Source organism: Oryx dammah, unplaced genomic scaffold (assembly GCF_014754425.2).
Source record: "Oryx dammah isolate SB20612 unplaced genomic scaffold, SCBI_Odam_1.1 HiC_scaffold_5, whole genome shotgun sequence".
In the NCBI taxonomy this organism is placed as follows: domain Eukaryota; kingdom Metazoa; phylum Chordata; class Mammalia; order Artiodactyla; family Bovidae; genus Oryx; species Oryx dammah.
This window is the reverse complement of record NW_024070189.1, coordinates 89,653,188-89,676,643: the sequence shown is the minus strand read 5'-3', so window position 1 is coordinate 89,676,643 and position 23,456 is coordinate 89,653,188. Positions and strand designations below refer to the sequence as shown.

The window sequence follows — 23,456 nt, the reverse complement described above, 5'->3', positions numbered from 1 at the left end:
ATACACTGTGTGGCCTTTTGTGTCTGCTTTGTTTCACTGAGCATTCTATTTTCAAGGTTTCACACTGTAGCCTGTGTCAGTGCTTCACTCCTTTTTAAGGCTGAATAATATTCTATTGTATGGATGGACCACACTTGATTTATCCATTTATCAGTTGATGGACATCTGGACTGTTTCTACCTTTGGTTATTAGGAATAGTGCTGTTATAGATATTCGTGTTCTCATTTCTCTCGGGTAGAGACACCTAGGAGTGGAGTTGCTGGATGGTATGGTGGCTGTCTCTTTTACCACTTGAGAAACTGCCAAACTCTTTTTCACAGCAGCTGTAACATTTTACGTCCCCACCAGCTACAAATGACTGTTCCAGTTTCTCCCCCATCCTCATCAATGCTTGTTCTGGTCTGTCTTTTTGATTCAAGCCACCCTAGCAGGGGTGAAGTGGTGTCTCCTTGTGGTTTTGATTTGCATTTCCCTGATGACTAGTGATGTTGGGTAACTTTTCATGAGCTTGATTGGTTATTTATATATATACATTTTTTTTTTAGAAATGTCTATTTAAATCCTTTACCTATTAAAAAAAAGTTGTAGTGTTTTTATTGTTGAGTTTAAGAGTTCTTTATATATCATATAAATAGTAGACCCTTATCAGATCTACAATTTGCAAATGTTTTCTCCCATTCTGTGGGTTTTTCTTTCACTTTCTCGATGGTGTTCTTTCAAACACATAGTTTCAAAATACTTTAGACATAATTTTTGTTTTATTATAAGTCATAAGTGCAGGATAAAAAATTCAAAAGATCAAAGAGAGTAAACAGGAGCTGTCTCAGTCTGCTCCCCATCCCAAAAGCAACCGCTGGTGCTGGTCAAAAGAATTATCTGTTGAAATATTACATAACTTTGCAGCCTAGCCTTTGTAACTGGAATTCAAGCCCCTCTGCGCAAATGCTATGTGTATTTGGTAAGTTTGCCAAGTTTACCCTCTCTGGGTCTTCAATGTCTTTATCGTGTACATCAGGGATGATAATTCCAGGTTCCACAGATGGACTAAAATAGCGCACAAAAGTGGAATTCAGAAAAGGAGAGCTGGTATTACAACTCACCCTAGACTAAATCTATTTTGAGGCAAGTTTCAAGTATTTAACAATTTTTATATTGCTTTATTGCTATGATGGAGTTGGTCCTGATACATTCCAAGAATCCTTTAGCCAAGCATCTTAAGTAGGGGTCTGCCAATGAGATTTTTTAAAAAGTGCCTTGAGTGTGTGTGAAGTTTTCACCTTGGGAGATGTGGGTCTCACCTCTATCCTGGCCAGGAACAGGGCATGGGGGTCAGGGTATGGCCCAAATAAAAGTAATAATGACAATAATAACAACATAATCCTATCTGTCCTTTGTTGAGGACCTCCCACCAGCAGGTACCATGCTGTTTAAGTATGTTACATGTACCATCTTGATTCTCCTTTGTCAACCCTAGGAAGTCTCTACCATTACTCTTTTTTATTTTTTAAAATAAAAAAATTTTTAAGTTTTATTATTTTTTTGGCCATGTTGTGGCATTTGAGGGAATCTTAGTTCCCTGACCAGGGATCAAACTTGTGCCCTGCTGTAATGGAAGCTTGAAGTCTTAACCACTGGACCACCAGGGAAGTCTCTCTATGATTATTTTTTACAGAGGACTCTGAGGATCAGAGAGGTTAAGTAGTCTGCCCAAGATCACACAGCAACTCAATCTTTTATACTTTATTAGGTTTTTCAACTAGTATCTGCTTGGGTATCTTTTGTGGGGGCAGGGGAGGGGTGGGACTGAGGAGTGGGGGTTAGGACAAAGCTTTACCCACCTCCCTTTCTTTTTCTTGCAGGGGCAGGAATGGGCACAGGGTATGCCATCCTGGCATCTCCTCAAGGACTTGCCTGCAGACCCTCTGGCAGGGTCCAGAGCCAGATGAAGCTGGATCCAACATCCTTGGGATCTCTCCCTCTCTGGGTCTCAATTTTCTCAAATGTAAAATGGAAATCACATAATCCCTGTTCTTTCCCAGGGCCTGATAAGGATTAGATTCAATGCCAATCTTACATGTAAGTTCTCTTGCCCCTTCTGAGTCAGGTTATCAACTGCTGAGAGGAGTACCAGATATCTGAGGCTGGGTGGTACAGAGGGGACACTGAGTCACCCTTCTCTGGCTGAGTGGGTGGAGCTTGCAGGATGGCAAATAGGACCATTTACGACGAAGGTCTGAGCTTCGGTTATCTACAGAGCCCAGGTGCTATCCCGAGACCTGCGAATTGTGTTTCTGCTTGGCCCTTCTCCTCCCAGGGTGGATGAGAGGGTGATTTAAAGAAGGAAGAGGGCTTATTTCCCAGGCAGGGTCGTTAGAGCAAAGTCCCTGGGTTCCGCCCTCACTCTGGATGGCTGTGGCCCCTCCCTCAGTCCCTTTCCACCTACCCAGGGGCTGGTTTCAGGCTGCAAGTCCTGGGGCTGTCACTTCCCTTATGGGGACCTCCAGGGTTTCCCCTTAAAGACAAATTATTATTTCAAAAGCTCATTCACCCCGTTTGGGAGCGGAGAAGCAGTAAGGTGCAGAAGGTTGGGGTGGAGAGGTGGAAAGCTTTGAAGTCAGAGAAGGACAGATGTGCGTTTCACTAACGGCAGTGGAAGTTTCCTGCCTGTAAGGCAATGGTGGTAAAAAATTATAACAAGAAATAATGATCATGGTCATGGCATTAGATGTTGGAATGGAAGTAAACAGGACCCCGGACAGAGTCAGCCACCTGAGAAGCGCCCAGTAAACGACCGCTGTGGAGCAGGTGCCAGCCCTCTCCGACCGAGGGAATGAGGAAGGGGGAAACTGAGGCGCAGAGCCCCCGCCAGGCGGCTGATCGCATCAGCCAGCCCTCCTCGGGTGCCTACTGTGTGCAGCGGGCAGCCGGCCTGGCCGGGTCAGTCTGTTCTCACCGCTCGTCCCCCTCCTCCCCCTCCCCCGTCCCCCCGCCGGACCTCTCCCACGACCAGGGAGGAAGTGGGAGAAATGGACAGGGGAAAAAAAAAAAGTTGGGCTGAGCCAACGCCTCCCCACTCTCCACCTCCGCCCCTCCGGAGCCACGCAGACCCTTGCGGGAGCGGACCGCAGGACCCAGGCGTCCGGGTCCGGGGCCGCGTCCCGCCCAGTGGCCCGCAGTTGGGTGGGGGAACTTGGAAAGCCGGGAAAACAACAGCCCAGCCCGCCCCTCGCCAACCCCTTCCCCCGCTACGCCCCTTGGCGCAGCGGGCGGAGGCGACTCCTTTATATAATCGCGGGCGAGCAGGTTGGCTGTTTCATTTAGGGACCCGGGAGCCCAGCGGACCCGAGCCGTCAGCCGAAAGCCCGCCCCCGGGTCCCCTTCCGCAGCTGGGCAAACTGAGGCCCCCGGGGAGGGCGGACGCCTGGATCGCGGTCTCCACCCCTTCGCCCCCTACCCACCCCCAGCAGCCAGGGCAGCCGCGACCCACGCCCGCGTCGGTCCTCGCAGTGCGCACAGCCCTCCCCGCCCCCGCTGCCATCCTGCCACGCCCCAGGCGTCGGGGGCAAAGCCCGCGCCCCCCCGCACCCGCCTCCGCGCAGAGGCTGGGGGCCTGTTTATCTGGAGGCCCCCACCCCCCCTCCACCCCGGGGGGCCCGCTCCCCCCGCGCCCCGGGGAGCTCTGGGGCCAGATAAGCTGGCAGGCTGGCACGGCGCCGCGCAGCGGGGCGGAGAGGTCAGAGGAGGGGGGGCGCGCCGGGGGCGGGCTGGACCCCCCCCCAACTTGACAAAACCTAATAACAGCCCGGTCTCCCCGGCGCAGCGGGCGAAGCCCCACGGGAGGGCAGAGACGTGGCAAGAGGGGACCTGCCGAGCCTGTTCTGGCCTCTGAGGCCGGGGTGGGGGGGGCGGGTTGGGCGTGGGGGGGGCCGGCGGCTGCGGCACCTTTAAGACAAGGGAGGACCCCTCTTGCCCTCGGAGAAACCAGGAAGGGAGTCGCGAGCATCATACGGGGCTTTGGCTGTACTGTACAGTTACTGTAGGGGCAGTGACGCCGCCGCCAGAGCGAGGGAACGACGAGGGGAGAGCCAGCGAGGGGAGAGCGAGACGCGGACCCCAGAGGCGAGCGGCCAAGGAACCTAGTCCGAACTCCGGGCCCCGGCCCCGCGCGCCCCGGCCCCGGCCCGGCCCCGCGAGGTAAGTCAGCGCCCGACGCGGCCCCCAGCGCGGGGTGCAGGGCGGGGACGGGCCGGGGGCACTGCGCCCACCGCTGCCCTCTCGGGAAGGGGCGATCCCCGAAGCCGGGGACGTTCCGCAAGTTTCAGAGGAGGGGGTGGTTGGCAGCTGCCCGGAGGCAGGAGGCGCCCTGGATCCCGAACTCGGGGAGGGGGCGCCGCCCGGGAGGGGGTACTGGGGGCGAAGTGCACGGGTTTGTGCGGCAGCCCCCCGCCTCCGTGCATGGTTTTGGGGGCTCCCAGGCGCGCGGGGAGAGGGGGAGGGGAAGTGGGGCTGCATTGAGGGTGGGGGGAGCCGGCGTGGGGAGATAGGGGGCGCGTCGCGTGCTAAGTTTGCAGCTGGGTACTGGGGGCGCTCTTGCCCACCGGGGGCCTATTCGGTGTTGCGTGCATACGTTGGAGTTGGCCAGGATTGAGCTCCATGGGGGATGGGGGGGAGGGGGCTGAAAAAACAGGGAGGGGGGCTTTGCAAAGGAGGGGGAAGGGGTGGGGTGTCCGGGTGGGCGGGCGCGGCCGCTGGGGCCTCTGGGCTTCGTAGTTCCTCCGCGCTTGTGGCTTGCAGGTGGCAGGCGGCTAGGACTACTAGTTCCAGGGTGCCCTGCGCCGGCAGCCCGCCGCGGTCCGCGGGTAGGGGCGGTGCGGAGGAGGGGCGGTGAGCGGCGGGCTGGCGAGCCAATGACCGCGGGCCGATAGCGCGGCGCGGCTCAAGGGCGGGCCCTGCCGGTCCGGGGGCGGGGCCTGCAGCCGGGCTCCCCTTGCCGGGGGCCGGTGGCGGTCCCCGGCTTCCGGCTGCGCGGCCCGCGGGCCGGCCCCCTCCCCGCCCCGGGGCCCCTCCCCGCCTGGTTGTGTAACCGTCCCCAGCCCCCCTTCCCTCAGCCCCCCGCCCCCGGGGGGGGTCACCCACCCGGCGCTCCCCGGGGAGGGCGGTGGCCCGAGCGGCCGCGAGGCGCAGGCGAGCCCGGGGATGCGCGGCCTAGTGCAGGCTGGGCCCGGGCGTGGGGGAGGCGGGCGGGCGGACCCAGATCCGGGGTAATTTGCATCGCCCTCCCCCCAGCCCGGGTGGGGATTGGCCGCCGGCGGCGGGGGGTGGCGCGGGGCCAGGCTCACTGCCGCCTCCCGGCCCCTCGGAGGGAGCTAGCCCAGCCGCAGCCGCCGCCACCGCCGCCGCCGGGGCCGGGCCCCCTCGCCGCTGCCCTGGGAAGGAGGTAGGAGCACCCCGCGCTGGCGGCGCGGTGGGGGCCCGCGGGCCGGGGCGGGGGCTGCGCGCTGCGGCCGGGGCGGGGGAGGGGGCCGCTTCCTGCCCCCGCCCGGGCCTGACTCAGCCTTGGGCGGGGGGACCGGCCTGGCCCCTTGCCCTGCCCGCGCGGCCGTCCGGCCCTGGCCCCGGGTGAGGGGACAGAGAGCACCCCTCTCCCCCGCCCGCGCCCCCAAAGCGCGTGACCCCGTCTCCTCTGGCCCGGACACCCCTCCTTCCCCTTGACGCCACCACCACGTGCGAACCCTGAGCCCGAGCAGAGGAGGGGGTAAGCTGGTGGGATCCGGCCCCCTCCTTTTCCCTCCCTACCTCCCACCGTGGCCTAGGAACCGGCCCCCTCCCCCAGCCCCGGGCCTGGGAACCAGGCAGGGGCCTGAGCTGAGCGCTGGGGCTGGTGCACCCCCCTGGGCCCAGGCCTTTGCGGGTCCTGGAAGGCACTGTCCTCGCCGGCTGGCCGGTGGTGGGGGAGTCCAGTGGCCCGCAGCAAGATATTGCTGTCCCACCGGGCCTGGGCACCCAGTGGGTGCCTGCTGAATGTTTGGGGAAGGTAGCCAGCACTTGGCGGGGTGGCAGGGGGAGGCAGGCAACTCCTCTCTTCCCCTAGCCAGGCGGCGGAAGTGAGAGAGGTGTTGGTGCCCCTCCACCGGGTGTGCCCACCTGGCTCACCCATGGGTGGCGGGCTTGGTTTGCACCCCCCCCCACCCGCCGCCTCCCAGAGCAGGGCTGGAGCAGGCCCAGCCGGAGAGGGCGTCCAGGATTCCGTGTCAGCCGCCCCCCCCCCCAACAGGGCCAGGGCGTAACCCCGAGTGCACCGCTCCCACACTGGGGGGGCCCTCCCCACGGTCAGTGGATCACTTCCTACTGGGGAGTCCAGGCAGGGCTCTGCTGCTGCCGAGGCCTCCAAGGCTCCAGGCTGAGGGCATTCTCCCCCATGGGCCACCCGCAGTGGGGCCCTTAGATCACCCGGGCCTGGCACTTATCGGCTGGGCTCGGGGCTCTGTTTACCGCCAGCCATCGCTGTGGAGACGGGAGCCTGGGGGAGAAGGAGGGTGGGGGCAGGAGCTGGTGGCTGGAAGAGCGAAGCCCTGGGATCCGCATGCCTAATGAAGGAAAGAGGAGCCATCGGGGACACTGAAATTTTAATTCGTGGGTCACTTTGGGGGGGTATTTATTATTCAGTCCTGATTGGCTGCGTTGTGGCCAGTCAGCACCCTGGCCCCAGGCGGGGGAGCCACACAACCCTTAGCACGGGCCCTCAGCAGCGGGTAAAAGGCTGCAGGGAGCCCCTACACCCTTTTCTTTGTGTGGCAGACTGAGGTCTGGCCGCGCTCAAGCCCCATCCACTGGGGAGAGTTCTCCAGGCAAGAGCTAGTCCTTCTGTGGGCTTTTTTCCTTCCTTCCTTTTCCCTGGACCCTTGACTGACCCAGAGTCAGTTGGGTTGGAGGTGGTCCCTGATGCCATGTGAGGGAAACTGAGGCCAGGAAGGAAGGCCCAATACAAGTGTGGGGCCACAGGGGCTTAGACAAGCCTCAGAATGGTGCCAAATGGGGCAGGAGTGACTGAGGCCCGGGGGAAGCAGAGAGCAGGCCAAGGTCACCCAACCATGGCTGGGTCTCACTCTTGTGGTCCTGCCTCCCAGCTCAGGTGGTGTCTAGAGTTCTCTGCATGTCACAGCCAAGGGGCACCTGCTCACCTGTCTAACAGAGGGCCCGGAGGTTGACAGTAGGCACCTGTCAGCCAAATGGAGTCTCTGCCCCAAGAGGACAGTGAGGCTCAGAGAGGGGAATCTAGGTGTCCAAGGTCACACAGCAGGAGCCTCAGCGTCCCAGGCCCTTCCCACCTCATCTGAGCTGCAGCCCCACCCCTTGGCACCTTCGTCCCTGGAGACTGTGTGTGTTTTACAACCCATTATTCCCAAGACCCAGGTTGCCTCACAGAGCCAAGACTTGGGGCCAGGCCCTCTGAAGCAGAGCTAGCCCGAGAAGGGGGTCCACTGGGGTTTCAGATTCCGGCCCACTTGCTCTGTGATTTTGGACAGGTCCCATGGTCTCTCGGAGCCTGAGCATCCTTCTCTGTGAAATGAGGTTACTGTGAATTCCCCCACGTACTGCCTGCAGGCCCACCTGTGTTTTTCCTTCCCTCCCTCGTGGAGGAAGCACCTGGGTCAGCTTGGGGTACAGCAGAGATCCTGTTGGGGGGTATGTGTGACTATGACACCCCCCCCCACCTGTCACCTTGTGCTCCAGGCACCTGATAGACCATAAACTGAGCTGCCACAGCCCTGGGCAGTGGAGACCAGAGGGACAGCCTTGGGTGGGGGCCCGTGTGGTCCATTCTCAGCCCGGCCCTCCCTCACCTCCATCTGAGGTCCACTTAGGAAGATTGCCTCCCCTCTGCCAGCCTCAGTGTGGCCATCGCTACAATGGGGAGATTACCTTTAGCCCCAAAGCGTTGTCCTGAGGATATACTCTGTGATTCTCCGGGGATGTTTGTCTAGTGACTGCTGGGTGGTGTCAGGGCCCAGGAGAGCCCCTCCTGCGTCTCCGTTCTGAAGTCCCCCCCCCACCCAATTTCACAGGTGTCAGCTGGACTCCAGCCTGGCCCCAGGCTCCCTGCGTGACCTTAGACAGACCTCTCCCTTTTTTTCCTGTGCTGTCATAAGGCAATTCTGAGGGGGTGTGAGAATAAGCTATCCTCAGCCCCCAAGGCCCCCAGGGTGGGGGGATTTAGTCCCCTGCTGGCACCTGGGGCAGTGTGTGGGGAGGCAGGTAGGTGGAGCCCTGGAAGGACTAGTTAGGCGAGATGGAGCCAGACAGATGACCTGTGTTCGAATCCTGCTCCGCTGTGCGACCTGGGCAGGTTGCCTCAGTGACCTGGCCCATGAAGTGGGGTGGTGATCACAGGCGCCACTTCCCAGAGCTGTGAGGGTTGATGCTGAGGCAACCGAGACCTATTGGGGGAACAGCCCCGGCCCTGGGGGCCCTGAGGCCCCAGTTTCTGAAGCAACAGAGCACGGAAGGCGCCCTCTGGAGAATCTGGACAGAGAAGCAGGCCCTCCATCTGTCCCCCAGCAGGCCAGGAATGGCCACGGGGTGGAAGCGTCCCCACCCACGCCTTTCTGGTTCAACTGGAAAACAGGGCCCTGACCCACCTCCTGTCAAGATGTGTTCGGTAGCTGGGAAGGGCTGGATCCTAAGCACAGGAGCCTAGGGCCCCTGTGGGCCATGTACCCTTCTGTGCGTTTCCAGGCCGAGCCCTCCACCTGCTCAAGCTGCAGGTGGGGCGGGGTGGTCGCTCCAGCTGACAAGCCTGCCTCTGAGGAGGGCATGAGGGAGCGATTTGGATGAAGAGAGGGACAAGGCTCCTAGAAGTCACCCAGGCCTTTCCTGGGCATCTTGGATAAGCATGTGCAACCTGAGCTAAGGGCAGGGTAGACACTGGTGGGCTTCCATGAAGCCCAGCTTTGGTTACCCCCAGTGACAGGAAGCTTACTCCTTCCACCTCCACTGAGAACAGATCTGTCTTCTCAGGGCTTCCTCTTGAAACCTGGGCTTGGTGTCAGAGCTGCACTTCCTGGCCCACTATGGCGCTCAGAGCGTGGGAACAGGGTGGGCCTTGGCCCCACCCATGAGCTGGGGGTCAGATAGGAGCCCCGTGACCTCCTAATCCCCACCCCCTCCGGTCTACACACACACACTTCCCAGTGGGCCCACAGCCTTCCTGCCTCTGGCCCTTTAAGGCCCGGGCAGGAAGCCCCTCCCCATTTAGGGCAATAAATGGACACATAAAATGGCCGAGGGCCTGTTTGCTGGTGTCTGGCCCAGAGGGAGGCCTGCGAGGACAGGCGGGCAGGGGGCTGACTGACAGCTGGCAGCCACAGTCACCCTGAGCCGTTAGTGCCCCCCACCCCCCAACCAGGACGCTGCATTCCTGTCCCATTAAACCCCAGGCCGGGGACCGGGCCAGGCAGGGATTGGCACCAGGTCAGGGCGGGGTAACCCGTCAGGACCAACCTGGCAACACAGGCTGCCAGGCTGGGAGGGGGTGGGGGTGGCCAGGCGCTGGCCTAGCAGCCACACCTGGGTGCCAGACTTGCTGTGTGACCTTGGGCCGGCCGCCTACCCTCTCTGGGCCCGTTTTTTTCCCTCTAGATGATGGCTCAGCTTCCTCCTGGGGCCTACCTGGTACTTCCTTGGCACATAGTAGATGGAGAGGGAGATGGATTCCCTCTGGTATAATTAATGTTCAGAAGTGAGGTTGAAAGCCCCACTCCCATCCATAAGAGGGGACAAACCACCTCATCAGGGCTTTGGGGACTGTCACTGGCACATAGTAGGTCCTAGGCGTAGGCTTGCTGAGTGGACTAGAGTGGAACCCTTTGCTAGTGTCACAACTCCCAAGGAAACTGAGGTGCTTTTCTTGGCCCAAGGTCACCCAGCTTAGAGGTAAACAGATCAAGATGTGCTCCTGGGCTGCTGTGGCACATAGTAGGTATCAGAGGTCCCTGAAGGAGTTCTCTTTTGTTCTCTCCCTGGGTGGGTGTGGGAGCCTGTAACCCCCATTAAGCTGCCCCCCTCCCTGGACTCTCCTCCAGAAAGGCATCAGCTGATGGTTACCTACCTACCTGCTGCTGGCCATCCTCTTCCTGGGGGATGTGGGTAGGAGGGGGAGGCCCGGCTCCAGCCCTCACCTTGCACCTGACCTTGGGGACTCCTCGGCTTCCTCCCCATGACCCTCTCCTGGGGCGCTACCCTGGGCTTTGCCCCCTGATGTTCTGGGGACCAGGTTTGGGCGCTCCCAGCCTCACCCTGCATCCCCGGTGGGTGAGTGCTGGCAGCTCAGGTCAGAGCATCTGAGTCCCAGCCGGGCCACTGCTCTGCTGTGTGACCTTGCCCTGGTCTTAGCACCTCTCTGAGCTTTTGCTCAACTCTACAGCCTAGGGTCCAGTTAGGTCTTGAAAATTAGGGCACCGAGGAGGGCCCAAAGCTAGCCCAGGTCCTAGCTGCCTGCCGCAGCAAGTGACCCTAGGTTGGATTGGAGGTGGGACTGGCACAGGCCCCTGGTACTGGGTGTGCCTGTCAGCCAGGTGGGCAGGGCTGGGTGTGGGCTCACTCCAGTGCATAGCTCTTTGGTCTTTGGTTCCTCATGCCGTTTGCTGCACCCCTACTGTGTGCTGCCCAGGGGAGGGCCGGGTGTAGGGGCCTGGGAGCAGCCCAAGAGGGAGGAGGGCGCCCCACCTCCAGCCCAGGAGGAGCCTGCCGAGGCCTGCCCCTCGGCCGGCCGCCGAGTCAGCACCAAACGGCCCCGGAAATCCCATGGAGGCAAGTGTGGGGGTGGAGCTGTGATGAAAGACCGTGCCTTGGGTGGGTGTGGGCCTGAGCTCAGGGACCCTGGCCGTTGAGGGTGTGGACACGGCCAGCGTGGGGGGGTGGGGCTTCCTGGAGGAGAGAGGTTTCGTTGGCTCATCATTACTGAGGAAACTGCCAGTGCGGGAGCACCTACTAGGTGTCAGCTGCCAGTGCGGGAGCACCTACTAGGTGTCAGAGGTGTAGGGCCTCTTAGAGCAAGGCAGGGCTCTCCCAGTGAGACCCTGCCGTGGCACACAGTGGGTGCTTAGTCATCAGTGCTTTTTGCCACCAGGACCCCACCTGACCTCTCTCCCATCTCACAGGGACTTCCTCCGCTTTCTAGAGGGAGGGCCCCAAGAGGCCCCTGTGGGGACAGCGGCCTGGGGCGTGGCAGGCAGGTGGCATGAGTTCTTGGAGAGAGGGTTAAGCCAGGTGGCCAGTTTAGTTTCCAGGCCGAGAAAAGAGGCTGCGGCTTGCTGGGAAGTGTGTAGGGGAGGGTTGGGGGACCACCAGCCTCTCACCTCTGTGGGCTCCTGGGTCAGCCTCGCTGGGTGCTCTCGGCCTGGCTTCTAGCTGTCTCTGGGCCTCAGTGTTCTCATCTGTGAATGGGGCTCATGCTGCTTTCTTAGGGGCTTCCCTTAGTCTGCATCACCCCAGGCCTTGCCCTTGAGAGGAAGGTCTCACGTGATTTGTTGTTGTTCAGTTGCCAAGTTGTGTCTGACTCTTTGCGACCCCAGAGACTACAGCACACCAGGCTCCTCTGTCCTCCACTATTTCCCAGAGTTTGCCCAAATTCATATCAGATGATTAGCTGGGGAAATAGGAGGCCCCAGCTGGGGAAGGGCAGGGACTTAGACCCCCAGACCCAAGGACTGCCCCACACAGCAGGCTGTGTGCACTTGGCCCGGGTCTTCCAGCTGGTGGAGACCCAGGCCCAGGGCTTGATCCATCGCCCCAGGATGGGTTCAAGGACGGAGCCCACTCCTTTCCAACTGGGTGACTTCCCACTTGAAGTAGGTCTGTGCCAGCGCCTGGCCTGCTGGGGAGGTGGGGGTGGAGTGGCCACGGCAGGGGTGAGTCACCTGGACCAATTCAGGTCCCGACCTAGAGGCCCCAGGAGGCACCTGAAGGGACACTGGCAGGCAGGGCAAGGGTGGCCATCTTGGCGTGTTGGTGGCCTGGATCAGAGGAGGGGCTGAGGCCGGTCTGATCCGGAGCCCCATCTGCCCACTCGCTCCCAGGGGCCCGGGGCCAGACGGCAGATGGTGGCAGGGGGTGGGAGCCACCACGGGGCTCTGCTGAGGCCTCCTGTGGCCGAGCCTTGGATGGGGTCGCGCCCCCCACCCTCTATTCTCCTGCTCCCAACAGTCACATCTGAGCCTCCCCCGCCCCCGCCGCTGCACCCACCGCGGACTGGCGGAACAGAGGGGGGAGCTGAGCAGCTGGTGCGGTCGGCGGGAAAGAGGGCGGGCCATGGAGAGAGGCGTCCCGGGAAGTGTACTGGCTGCCTGCGCACCACACAAAGGCCTCTGTGTTGGCCTCAAGGCCCGGACCCCGCTCCCAGGGCGGCCCTGGGTCCTTGGGACTGGCTAGGCCAGCTGCCTGCATCCCACGAGAGGCCTACCTAGCAGGAGGGATCGGGTTAGACCTGAGCTGGGTCACTCAGCTGGGAGTCCTGGGGAGGCTGTGGACGGCTGGATTCAGGCTCTCTCCCCAGGGACAAGCAGGGGCTCCGTCCTGAAAGCAGGCCAGCTGGGTCCAAGGAATGTGGGTTTTGTTGGGTGGCTCTGGGCAGCCAGGGGTTCCCCGGAGAGGGTGGAGGGTGGGGACAGGAGCCAGGGGGTTGCACAAGCGCCCGAGTGGGTGGATGAGTCACAGCCCAGGGGAAGGCGGAAAAAGGGGGGGGGGAGGGGTGAGACTGAGTCCCCCTCTGGCCCTGCTCTGCCAAAGGCTCCTGCCCATTTGACAGACGGGGAGACTGAGGCCTTAAGAGTTGCAGAGTCTTGTCCTAGGCTGAACAGTGCAGACAGGGTGGCCAAAAGGAGAGGAACTGTCTGGGCAGGAGGTGGAGAGGAGGTCCCTGGCCCCCATTACTCCTTGACAGGGTCAGCTCAAGTAGACAGGGAGGAGCATCTGACGGTGGCCTCATTCCCCCCAGTTATTCACTACAAGGGCTGAGCCACGTCCTGGGGGTCCACACGGCAGGAACGGGTTCTTCCTGCAGAGTCATGGCCCCACCCCAGCAGGGCACACCCATGGCCCCCATGTTTCTGGCCAGGTCCCCGGGTCTTGGCCTCACCCCTTCCTGCTGACTCAGAGCCCCCCAAGAGAACCCGGCCTGACCAAGCAGCAGGAGGAAGGTTAGGGAGGCCAAGGGGTCGGGCAGGGATGGGAGGCTGAGGGGCCAGGCAGGGTTGGACAGCCACACCATTTGGGTAGTGGCTCTTGGGTCAGGCACCCTGGGTTTGAATTGAGACTGGGACTCCCTGAGCCTCACTTTCTCACCTCTGCAGTGGAAACCACGCTGCCTATGGGACTCCTGGGCGCTCAGCCAGGATGGCACACAGTGGGTGCCTTATGTCACTGCCCCGTCCTCCTAGAGAGTGGGTGGGCAGAAGCCTGTGCTCAGATTCACTAGGATGCAACTCATGCTGGGCATTTATTGAGCACCTTCTGTGCGCTCCCATGCCACTTCAAACCGCCCCTTAGCTGGGATCGCCCATCCATTAAAGGGGAAGGGGCTCGTGTTCATCTCTGAAGCACCCGGCTGGGTTTCGCCAGGGTCATCCCACAGTGATGACCACAGACCATCCTAATGCAGAGCCAGGGAAACTGAGGCTGGGGTCGGGGGACTACTCTCTGAGGGTCCTGCTGCCTGGCCAGTTGGCCCCATCCGTACCCCACCACTCTCCACCCCCGACTCTCACAACTGCCCCTTCCTTCCTGGTGCTGTAGGTCTCGGCGCGGAAGATGGCCGGCGGCGTGGACGGCCCCATCGGGATCCCGTTCCCCGACCATAGCAGTGACATCCTGAGCGGACTCAACGAGCAGCGGACTCAGGGCCTGCTGTGTGACGTGGTGATCCTGGTAGAGGGCCGAGAGTTCCCCACGCACCGCTCGGTGCTCGCCGCCTGCAGCCAGTACTTCAAGAAGTTGTTCACATCAGGCGCCGTGGTGGACCAGCAGAACGTGTACGAGATCGACTTCGTCAGCGCTGAGGCGCTCACGGCCCTCATGGACTTCGCCTACACAGCCACGCTCACTGTCAGCACGGCCAACGTGGGCGACATCCTCAGTGCTGCCCGCCTGCTCGAGATCCCCGCTGTGAGCCACGTGTGCGCTGACCTCCTCGACCGGCAGATCCTGGCAGCCGACGCAGGCGCCGATGCCGGGCAGCTGGACCTCGTAGATCAAATTGATCAGCGAAACCTCCTTCGCGCCAAGGAGTACCTCGAGTTCTTCCAGACCAATCCCATGAACAGCTTGCCCGCCACCGCGGCTGCCTCCTTCCCATGGTCTGCCTTTGGCGCATCCGACGATGACCTGGATGCCACCAAGGAGGCTGTGGCTGCCGCCGTGGCCGCCGTGGCTGCTGGCGACTGCAATGGCTTGGATTTCTACGGGCCCGGCCCCCCGGCTGAGCGGCCCTCGGCCGGGGATGGGGATGAGGGCGACAGCAACCCAGGTCTGTGGCCAGAGCGGGATGAGGACGCCCCAGCAGGGGGCCTCTTCCCAACCCCCGTGGTCCCACCATCCACCGCCACGCAGAACGGCCACTACGGCCGGGGCGGGGAGGAGGAGGCAGCCTCACTGTCGGAGGCAGCCCCGGAGCCAGGCGACTCTCCGGGTTTCCTGTCAGGCGCGGCTGAGGGCGAGGACGCGGACGGGGCTGATGCGGACGGGCTGGCGGCCAGCACGCTGCTGCAGCAGATGATGTCGTCGGTGGGCCGGGCGGGGGCGACCACAGCGGGGGACAGCGACGAGGAGTCACGGGCGGATGACAAAGGTGTTGTGGACTACTACCTGAAGTACTTCAGCGGCGCCCACGACGGGGACGTCTACCCGGCCTGGTCACAGAAGGTGGAGAAGAAGATCCGGGCCAAGGCCTTCCAGAAGTGCCCCATCTGCGAGAAGGTCATCCAGGGTGCCGGCAAGCTGCCGCGCCACATCCGGACCCACACGGGCGAGAAGCCCTACGAGTGTAACATCTGCAAGGTCCGATTCACCAGGTGAGTTGGCGCCTCCGTGGTGGGGAGTTGGGGTGCTTCCCGGGGGGCCCCTGGTCCAGTGGCCGCACATGGCTCCCTATGCCATCATGTGTGCACACACATGTTCACATCCTGCCTCCATGTGCAAAAACACCCTACAAGGGTGCCTTCTCCATTGGTGCACCCCCCACCCCCGTGTGCCTGTCAAGAGAACCTATGACGGGAGTGGGCGCACAGCGCCTAAACAAGCTGACCACTTAAACCTAAAGTGTGCCAGGTGGTGCCGAAATGTGTGAGGCTGGAAGGAAGAGCCCAAGGAGCAGCTCTTCTTTCTTTTCTAAAATATTTTTATTTATTTATTGCTTCGGGTATTAATTGCATCATTCAAATCTTTCCTTTTGGTGCACATATTCTCTAGCTGTGGCGCTCATGGCCTCAGGAGCTCCGAGGCATGTGGGATCCTAGTTCCCCGACCAGGGACCAAACCCACGTGCTGGGCATTGCAAGGCAGATTCTTAACCGCTGGATCACCAAGGATGTCCCTGGCATAGCTCTTCTTTTTCCCTGTGGTGGTTCTTCTCCAGACTGGAGAATCTGGGCCTTGGGAGAACACCACAGCCCCACTGGGAACAGGGCGCTCTGGTTGTTGTGTTCAACTTACAAGCCTTCCATGAGCCCAGGGAACCTGCTTCATTCAGCCAACATGTACGCGTGCCTGCTGGGTGCCAGGCCCTGTTCTCAAAGTAGATACACACCAGAATCCCCATGGGGGCGATGGGCAAATGCAAGATATGACCACAGAATTGATAACATGAGTTGGTGGAAAAAGCTAGGGAGGAAAAGAGCAGAGAACCAGGCAAGAGAGCAGCTGTGGGTGCTGCCCACCACAGGGAGGCTTCCCCGAGGACCGAGACCTAAAGGAGGGGAAGGCAGGAGCCACAGGGAGAGGGGAAGGGAAAGGCAGAGGGGGGAGCGCCAGTGCAAAGGTCCTGAGGCTGGTTCATCTTACAGAATGGGCTGCAGCCAGTGGAGGAAGAAGAGCACAGGGGTCACTGGGCTTGGTCCCTGGAGAGGAGGTGTCTGAGGCCAGGTTTTAGGAGTCCAGAGGTGACAGGCTGGGCTTTGTGGGTCAGCCCAGTGGGGGTGGGGGGCTGGCTGGTGTGCAGGGGCCTTGCCAGGCTGGGTGACTCAGCATCACCCCCTACCCTCATCAGCCCTGGGGTTCCCCCAGCCACGCCCACCCAGGCTGAAGAAAGAGGCTATTGTCCCAGCTTCCCAGCCCCACCCCATGGGAATAGAATTTGGGGGCTGACCCCTGGCCCAGTACCCGGGCCCCCTCCCCAACAGGCCAGGAGAGGAGGGTGTGGCTGGGACTCTAGGACCCAGGAGTGCCAGGCAGGGGCAAAGGGCACTGGCTGGGAGGCATGCCACCTGGATGGTGGCTTGGCTTCCCCTTTTGGTGAGATTGGGGTGCTGGTGGTCTTGGGGTCCTTCCTCTCCCTCCAGACATGGGGAGGGTGGAGTGGGATAGCTGGGGTCCTGCCCTCAGGATCTCTGAGCCTGGGAGGAACAGCTTGGAGGAGACCTAGCAAGCCCGAGTCTGGAGAGGTAACACCCCCAACCCACCACCCATCCCGCCAAGGCTCAGTTTCATCTAATCTGGAGTTCTCCGGACCGCCCCACATTCAGCTCGGGGCTGATTCTGTTTTCTGTTTACTGATTCCCTCAGTCAGGAAAACTGAGGCATGGAGCGTCTTCCTCCCGTATGCCCACCTGGCTCCTCTCTGCCCACCCCCACCCAGGGCCCCAGCTCCCACCCCTCCCTCCAGGCTGGGGAGCCTAGGGGCCCCTCTGACTCACACTAGAGAGTTGAGTAAGCGGGGCCTGTGGCGGCCGGGGCTATAATTACTCGGGCCGGGGCTTGAAGTGATGAAACCCAGGCTGCCTCCACCACCCACTGCACCTTGGCGCAGCCCCCAACCCTCTGTGCAACTCAGGGCAAGTCACTTCCCCTCTCTGAGCTTCTAAGCCTCAGTTGGAGAAATCTCTGTGTGGTGCTAGAATAGTCTGAGTCCCTCCTGTTCCCTCCATGACGTGGCCCCAGGATGTGAGCAGGGCACCTGGGAGGCCATGTTAGTGGGCTCTGAGCAGGCAGAAGGGGGAGCGCCTGGCAATTGCCATCATCTTCCTGGTGACAGCCTCAGTTAATCTAGGGAGTGATGAGTTCATTATGGCCCAAATTCTGTTGGCTCATGTGAGGGTAACAGGCCAGAGAGTAGTCAAGGGTCTGGTTGCATAGGGCCAGGATTTGATCCTCAGGACAGCAAGGAGCCTAGAAGAGTTAGAACAAGCAGGGGCATCAGCTCTGTGAGTGATGCCAGAGGAAGAGACTTGGTACTCAAAGAGGCCAGGTGGTGGCAGGGGATGGATGCAGGCCTTTGTCTTGGGGTTGGGAAAGACTTCCTGGAGGCAAAGGGGCATTTCATGTGGGGTTTTGAAGGATGAGTAGGAGTCATTAGTCCTGGCACTAAAGAAGTTCTCAGTCTGATGGACATTAGAAGGGAGAGACCCAGAGGGACTCAGTAGAGCACAAGCGTCTGCAGCAGGGAGCAGGTCAGATGCTTGGCAGAGCTCTGGAGATCCAGGTCCCTGCCCTTGCCTTGTGGATTCCTGCCTGGAATCCACCCCCATCAGTATGAACCAGCATAGTGCAATAGAAATACCATGTGAGCCACCTCTGTGACTTTACATTCTCTGGCAGCCACATTTTCAAAGAGTAAAAGGAATAGGTGAAAAGTAATCTTAATCATTTTTGCATAGTCTGTTAGTTCCATTTCAGCATACGATTAATAAGCAAAACTATCAATGAGATATTTCGTGTCACTTTGAGTAAAGGAAGTCTTCAGAATCTGGGGTGCCTTCTGCACTTCTTGCACACCTTACTTTGGAGCAGTCGCATTCCAAGAGCTCAGCAGGACAGAGCAACACTTGCACCGTGGTAACCCCAGAACTGATGAGATGATCCGTTTTGTAGGCCAGAGGTCCCAGGCTGAGTCTGGTCCACACTGCTGTTTGTGGGGTGAGAGGGGCAAGGAGGGACCCTGGAATCACACCCTGCTCTCATGGCGCATAGTTCAGACAGGGAGACAGACGAGAGCAAGATGGTAGCATGAAGGACCAAGAGTGAAGGGGTCTAGTTGGGCCTCTCTGAGAAGGTCACATTTGGGCCAAAATTCAGCTGTGAAGATCTGAGAGGAAAAATAGTGCTCTGGTCGTGGGAGCAGCGTGTGTGAGGGCCCTGATGTAGGCTTGTGGTTCTTGGTGTGCTGGGGTCATAGCCAGGAAGCCAGCATGGCCACAGTGGAGTGAGGCAGGGGAGGGGGGATTTGGCAGGAACTGGGGTTGGGGGGACTTGGTTATGGTATGACCAACTGCCCTGGAATTCCAGTGACCCAGGGGTTTCCCAGGTCAGAGATCTTTCAGAGCTAAAACCAGGACTATTTAGCCCTCTCAGTCACTAATCCCTCCAGCGCCCATGGCATTCTGCCTTGTTCTCTGGAGCATTTTCAGCACCTGGAACAGGGCTTCCCTGTGGCTCACATGGTAAAGAATCCAGCTGCAGTGCAGGAGACCCTGGTTTGATCCTTGGGTGGGGAAGATCCCCTGGAGGCGGGCATGGCAACCCACCCCAGTATTCTTGCCTGGAGAGTCCCATGGACAGAGGAGCCTGGCGGGCTACAGTCTATAGGATCACAAAGAGTCAGACACGACTGAGCGATTAAGCATGCATGCACTCAGCAGGCTTAAATACCTGTAGTGTGAAGCTGTGCGTCTGCCACTGGGCAGAACCCCAGGCAGGAGAGAGGTGTCTTCCCTTGCTCCTTCTATGGATAAGAAAGGGGTTTCAGTGGGACTTCCCTGGTGGTCCAGTGGTTAGGACTCCAAGCTTCCACTGCAGAGGGGCACAGGTTTGATTCCGGGTTGAGTAGCTAAGATCTTGCAGTGCAGCCAATAACAAAAGGTGAGGGGTTTCAGTGGGACTTTCCTGATGGTCCAGTGGTTAAGAATGCGCTTGCCATGTTTCCATCTCTGGTGAGTGAGCTGATCCAGCAGTGTTGACAAAAAAAGAAAAAGGGTTTTGGAGAGGTTCAGCTGTTGTCCCGAGGCCACACAGCCAGCAGGGGCTGAGGCCCTTTTTAGACTTTCGTGGGTTCCTCAGTGCTGTTCTCAGAATGGGGACCTAAACCTGTTCACCGTATTCCACTGGGGTGCCCTCCCCGCCCCCCCAATCCAGGGTGCAGCCCATCTTTTCATGAAGGTCCAAGTTTCCCGCTCCAAGGCCAGTGGGGCGGGCTGGGCAGGGCTGCCATCCTGGGAAGGGGGCCGCCCTCCGGCGCCCCGGCTGACCCTCGGCCCGTCCACAGGCAGGACAAGCTCAAGGTGCACATGAGGAAGCACACAGGCGAGAAGCCGTACCTGTGCCAGCAGTGCGGGGCGGCCTTTGCGCACAACTACGACCTGAAGAACCACATGCGCGTGCACACCGGCCTGCGGCCTTACCAGTGTGACAGCTGCTGCAAGACGTTCGTGCGCTCCGACCATCTGCACAGACACCTCAAGAAGGACGGCTGCAACGGCGTGCCCTCGCGCCGTGGCCGCAAGCCCCGTGTGCGGGGTGGGGCGCTTGGGGGGCCTGACTCCGCTCCAGCCTCGGGGGCCCCCGCGCCCCCACCGCCTGGCGCCCCCGCCCCGCCCGGCTCGCCCGAAGATGACACCGCCGCCGCCGCGCGGCGCAATGGCCAGGAGAAGCACTTTAAGGACGAGGACGAGGAGGAGGACGAGGCCAGCCCCGATGGCCTGGGCAGGTTGAATGTAGCGAGCGCCGCAGGGGGAGGCGATGGGGGCTCCAGGGCCACCACCGCCGACGGCAGCTTCGCGGCCGGACTCGCTTGAAAAACCAAAAAAAAAAAGCAAAACAGAAACCCGAGAAAGAGAGAGAGAGCAAATCACCCACCACCCCCCAAAAACACAAAAAAAGAAAATCTATCTATATACAGATATCTATATCTATATATATATATATATATACAGATATATATATATGAAGCGTCACAGAATCTAGGGTAGTGCTTTTCTCCGATTTTTCTCCTTCATGACCGTTCTCCCCCTCCACGGGGACCCTTGCCCCACCTGCACCCCACCCCCAGCCCCGCTTCTCCCCCACCCCATCAATGGCTTTTGGGGCTTGGTTTGGGGTTTTTGTGGGACACAAGGATTCTGAACTCCCTGGGCGACCCCCCCACCCCACCACCACTGCCACCGGGTTTGGGGTCTGGGGTCCCATCTGAGGCCTGATCAGGATCCCAGGTCCCGGCAGGGGTGAGGGTGGTCTCGGGGGAAGCCGGGGACCCAGGTGGTCTTTTCTTTTCCTTCCCTCACTGGTTTTTAGAGTCTATGAGACAAGACCTTAAAAAATGATTTCTGTCCGCTGTGAGCGGACGTTAAAATGGCCCCACCCCCACCCCCACCCTCCTTCCTCAGGGCACTTCCTAAGTGGGGGTCTCCCCCTCCATCTCTCTGACTGCCTCCCTGCCTCCCATTCCTGCCTGTGGGCCCCCATTATATCCTGGCCACTGCAACACAAATCTATTTTATTTCCAGGCGTGGAGAAAGGGAAGAAGATGGGGAATGGGGGGATGCCAGGGTGACACCCCAGGGCCCCCCCGCCGCCTTCTTTCACGGCACTTACAACCTGGCGGGACCCAGTGGGCCGGCACTGAGGGCGTCCCTGCCACCCCCGCCTTCATCCCCTGACCCCGTGAGACGCTTGGAGATTGTAAACTATTTTTCTTCACCCACTCCCCTCCCCAGCCCTCTCCCAGTTTTTAAAAGCACTTTTTATTAGATTTTTTCCCCCTCTTTTCCTCCTTAAAGACAAAATTTATATATAGATATATATATATATAAAATATACTTTTCCTCAGAGGAGCGGACGATAGCGAGGGGGTGAAGGAGCCAAGAGCAGGAACCCAGGGTCTCATAGTGTCAGGGATGGGGGAGCTAGAGTGTCCAGAAGTTCCAGTGTCACAAAAAGCAATAAAAACAAGATTTTACAAAAACAAAAGAAAAAAAAAACAACAACAAGACAACCAACCACAAATAGGAGTCTTGGCACTTTGTAACAGAACGGGTACTACACTTTATCTTAATTTAAAAAAAAATGTTTACAAGTTGCAACCAACTTCTATGAAAAGTCAAAAAGACAAAAAAAAAAAAAAAAAAAGCGAGCGAGAGAGAGAGAGCGAGCGAGAGAGAGAGCAAACAAATTCCTAAAAGTCGATTTATTTTTGTACAAAATAATAAAAAGACAAACCCACCACAGACGTAGAATCCACTTCTGTTCCCCGAGGTGAGCAAAGGGGGTCAGGAAGTCACGGGCGAGCGAGGGCAAAGCCTTCTAAGGCATTTGTGCTTTACCACAGGGGCTTGCCTTCAGGCAGGACTGTGGGGTTTTTGTGTTTCTGCCGTGTCCCCCCCCCCCCCCCCCCCCCAAACCTGCCCCCTCCCACTTCTGTCCCTTTTTTGGGTTCTGATTTTGAGATGTCTCATCAACTGCTAGCCATACAGTGGCCACCATTGTCCGCGGGGACCCTCCTTACCGACTCCCCAGCTCAGGGATGGGCCCGAGAGAGGGCTGGCCTTCCAACCAGCCAGAGCATTCCTGTCTCCCTGCCCTTGCCCCCCACACACATACACACCCCCATCCTTGCTGTCCCCCAACCTCCAACATGGCCGCCCTTCCTGTGGCCACCGGGGAGCTGCCATCTTGGATCCACAATCCCCGTCGAGGTGGGCAGCAGGGGGCCCCACCTCCAGGGCCTTAGATTCCCCCTGTACCCCTATTTTTACTCAAAGGCACTGACTGTAACTGGGGGCTGGCACCTGCCTCCCCCCAGCCTCTGGCCCCCACCCCCCCAAAGGCCCGGTGTTGACCGAGCCACAGGCCACGGACTGGGGCCAGGGCTGGGGAGACCCTGTTGCCAGAGGCCAGGGCACCCTTCCCCCAACCCCTAACTCCCTGTCGCATATGCAGCCCTAGCGTGGGACCCTGTAAATAGACACTCTGCTGAGCTGAGACCCTTCCTAGTCAAAGCCCGAGGTGCAGGGGCATCCCTGCCCCCCCCACTTCCAGCCACTGGCCCATCACCCCGCACCCCTCTGTTCTGTGACAAACCCCATCTTGTTCTTGTTTTTAAAGGGAAGCTTTTAAAGAAGGCAACTTTCATCATTGTTTCTACAGGATAGTTTTTGTTTCCTCCTGCCCCCCCTACCCCCCGAGCCCATCAGCCCCCCAAATGTCTCAGGACACCCCCTCCTGAGGGGGGTGGCAGGGGAGCCCAGGGCCGGGTGGCCCCGTCCACACCCCAGTGTCCTGAGGCGAGCTCGAGTGCCCAGGCCAGGGACCCCCACCCACCCCACCCCAGCTCCCAGAGAGGTTCCCTGAGGGGCTCAGCCCTCTCCTACACACCCCCTTGCAATAAAACCAACTGAAAAATCACAGCTGTCGTCCTGGCCAGGGGGGTGACCTGACTTAGGGGAATCCAGGCCTCTAGGACTACAGGGTGGGGAGGGGGGCCAAGGGCTGAACCCCCCGCCGAGCACACTTTAACACAAACCTCCTTGGGAATTGCACTAAATCCTTGCCCCTAGCTCTGCGCTCAGCTTCCGCCAGCCCTGCCCACCCACTCCGCCTTAACCCCTCTCTTGCCGCCCGCCCGCTAGCCTGTCTCGGGGGGCCACAGCATCTGCATGGGCCCAAAGCCGGGACCCCCCTCCTCCCAGCTCAGCCCCCCACCCCCAACTCCGCGCAATCACATACTGTATATAGACGTGGATCAATTTTATTTTTATTCTTTAAATTAAGGTCGTGATAAAGTGTTGCCAAAGATAACTGCTGAATTCTCGCGTTTCAGGAAACAAACAAACAAAAAACTATTTGAGGGGGAACGTGCTGACTGTTCAGAAAGGACACAGCAAAAAGTTTTTTTGTTTGGTTGTTTTTTTTTTGTGGTTTCTTTTTTTGGGGTGTTTTTTTTTTTTTAACTGCCTGGTACAAAAAAAAAAAAAGAAAAAAAGAAAAACAGCGAAATTGTTATTTCCATCATCTTGGTGAAGCTGAGTGGATGTGTGTGTGTGCGTGTGTGTGTGAGAGTGAGGTCCGGGCACAGGGGGAGCTCCAGGCGGGGGCTCTGGGGGCACCCCGGGGCTGGGGGCAGCAGTGGGCCTGGCAGGATGGTGGGAGCCAGAACCCTCACCTGGAGCGGTCTCGAGCCTGCAGGACCAGAGAGAGAGAAAGAGAATTAGCATACTTGCTGCTGCTCCCTGGCTAGCCCCTCACCTTGATCCCCACC

At 59.5% G+C, this 23,456-nt stretch overlaps 1 protein-coding gene across 3 annotated transcripts; it reads left to right on the top strand.

Moving 5' to 3' along the window:
• Positions 1 to 3,918: 3,918 nt before the first annotated feature.
• On the top strand, positions 3,919 to 21,266 carry ZBTB7A (zinc finger and BTB domain containing 7A). 3 transcript variants are annotated; one of them, XM_040241968.1, is made up of 3 exons: positions 3,919 to 4,195; positions 13,793 to 15,066; positions 19,470 to 21,266. In XM_040241968.1, exons 2-3 carry the CDS (start codon positions 13,808 to 13,810, stop codon positions 19,996 to 19,998), a joined length of 1,788 nt encoding a protein of 595 aa, XP_040097902.1. In that variant the 5' UTR covers positions 3,919 to 4,195; positions 13,793 to 13,807; the 3' UTR covers positions 19,999 to 21,266. The 3 variants fall into 3 exon arrangements, with proteins under 3 accessions (XP_040097902.1, XP_040097900.1, XP_040097901.1); XM_040241966.1 differs by lacking the exon at positions 3,919 to 4,195 and adding an exon at positions 5,247 to 5,438; XM_040241967.1 differs by lacking the exon at positions 3,919 to 4,195 and adding an exon at positions 5,590 to 5,756.
• Positions 21,267 to 23,456: the final 2,190 nt, after the last annotated feature.

Bases quoted from the DNA above. Each gene is read 5' to 3' on its own strand.
- ZBTB7A (XM_040241968.1), top strand. From the start codon at position 13,808: ATGGCCGGCGGCGTGGACGGCCCCATCGGGATCCCGTTCCCCGACCAT. The intron at 15,067-19,469 runs GTGAGTTGGCGC...GCCCGTCCACAG, and splicing joins TGCAAGGTCCGATTCACCAG to GCAGGACAAGCTCAAGGTGC.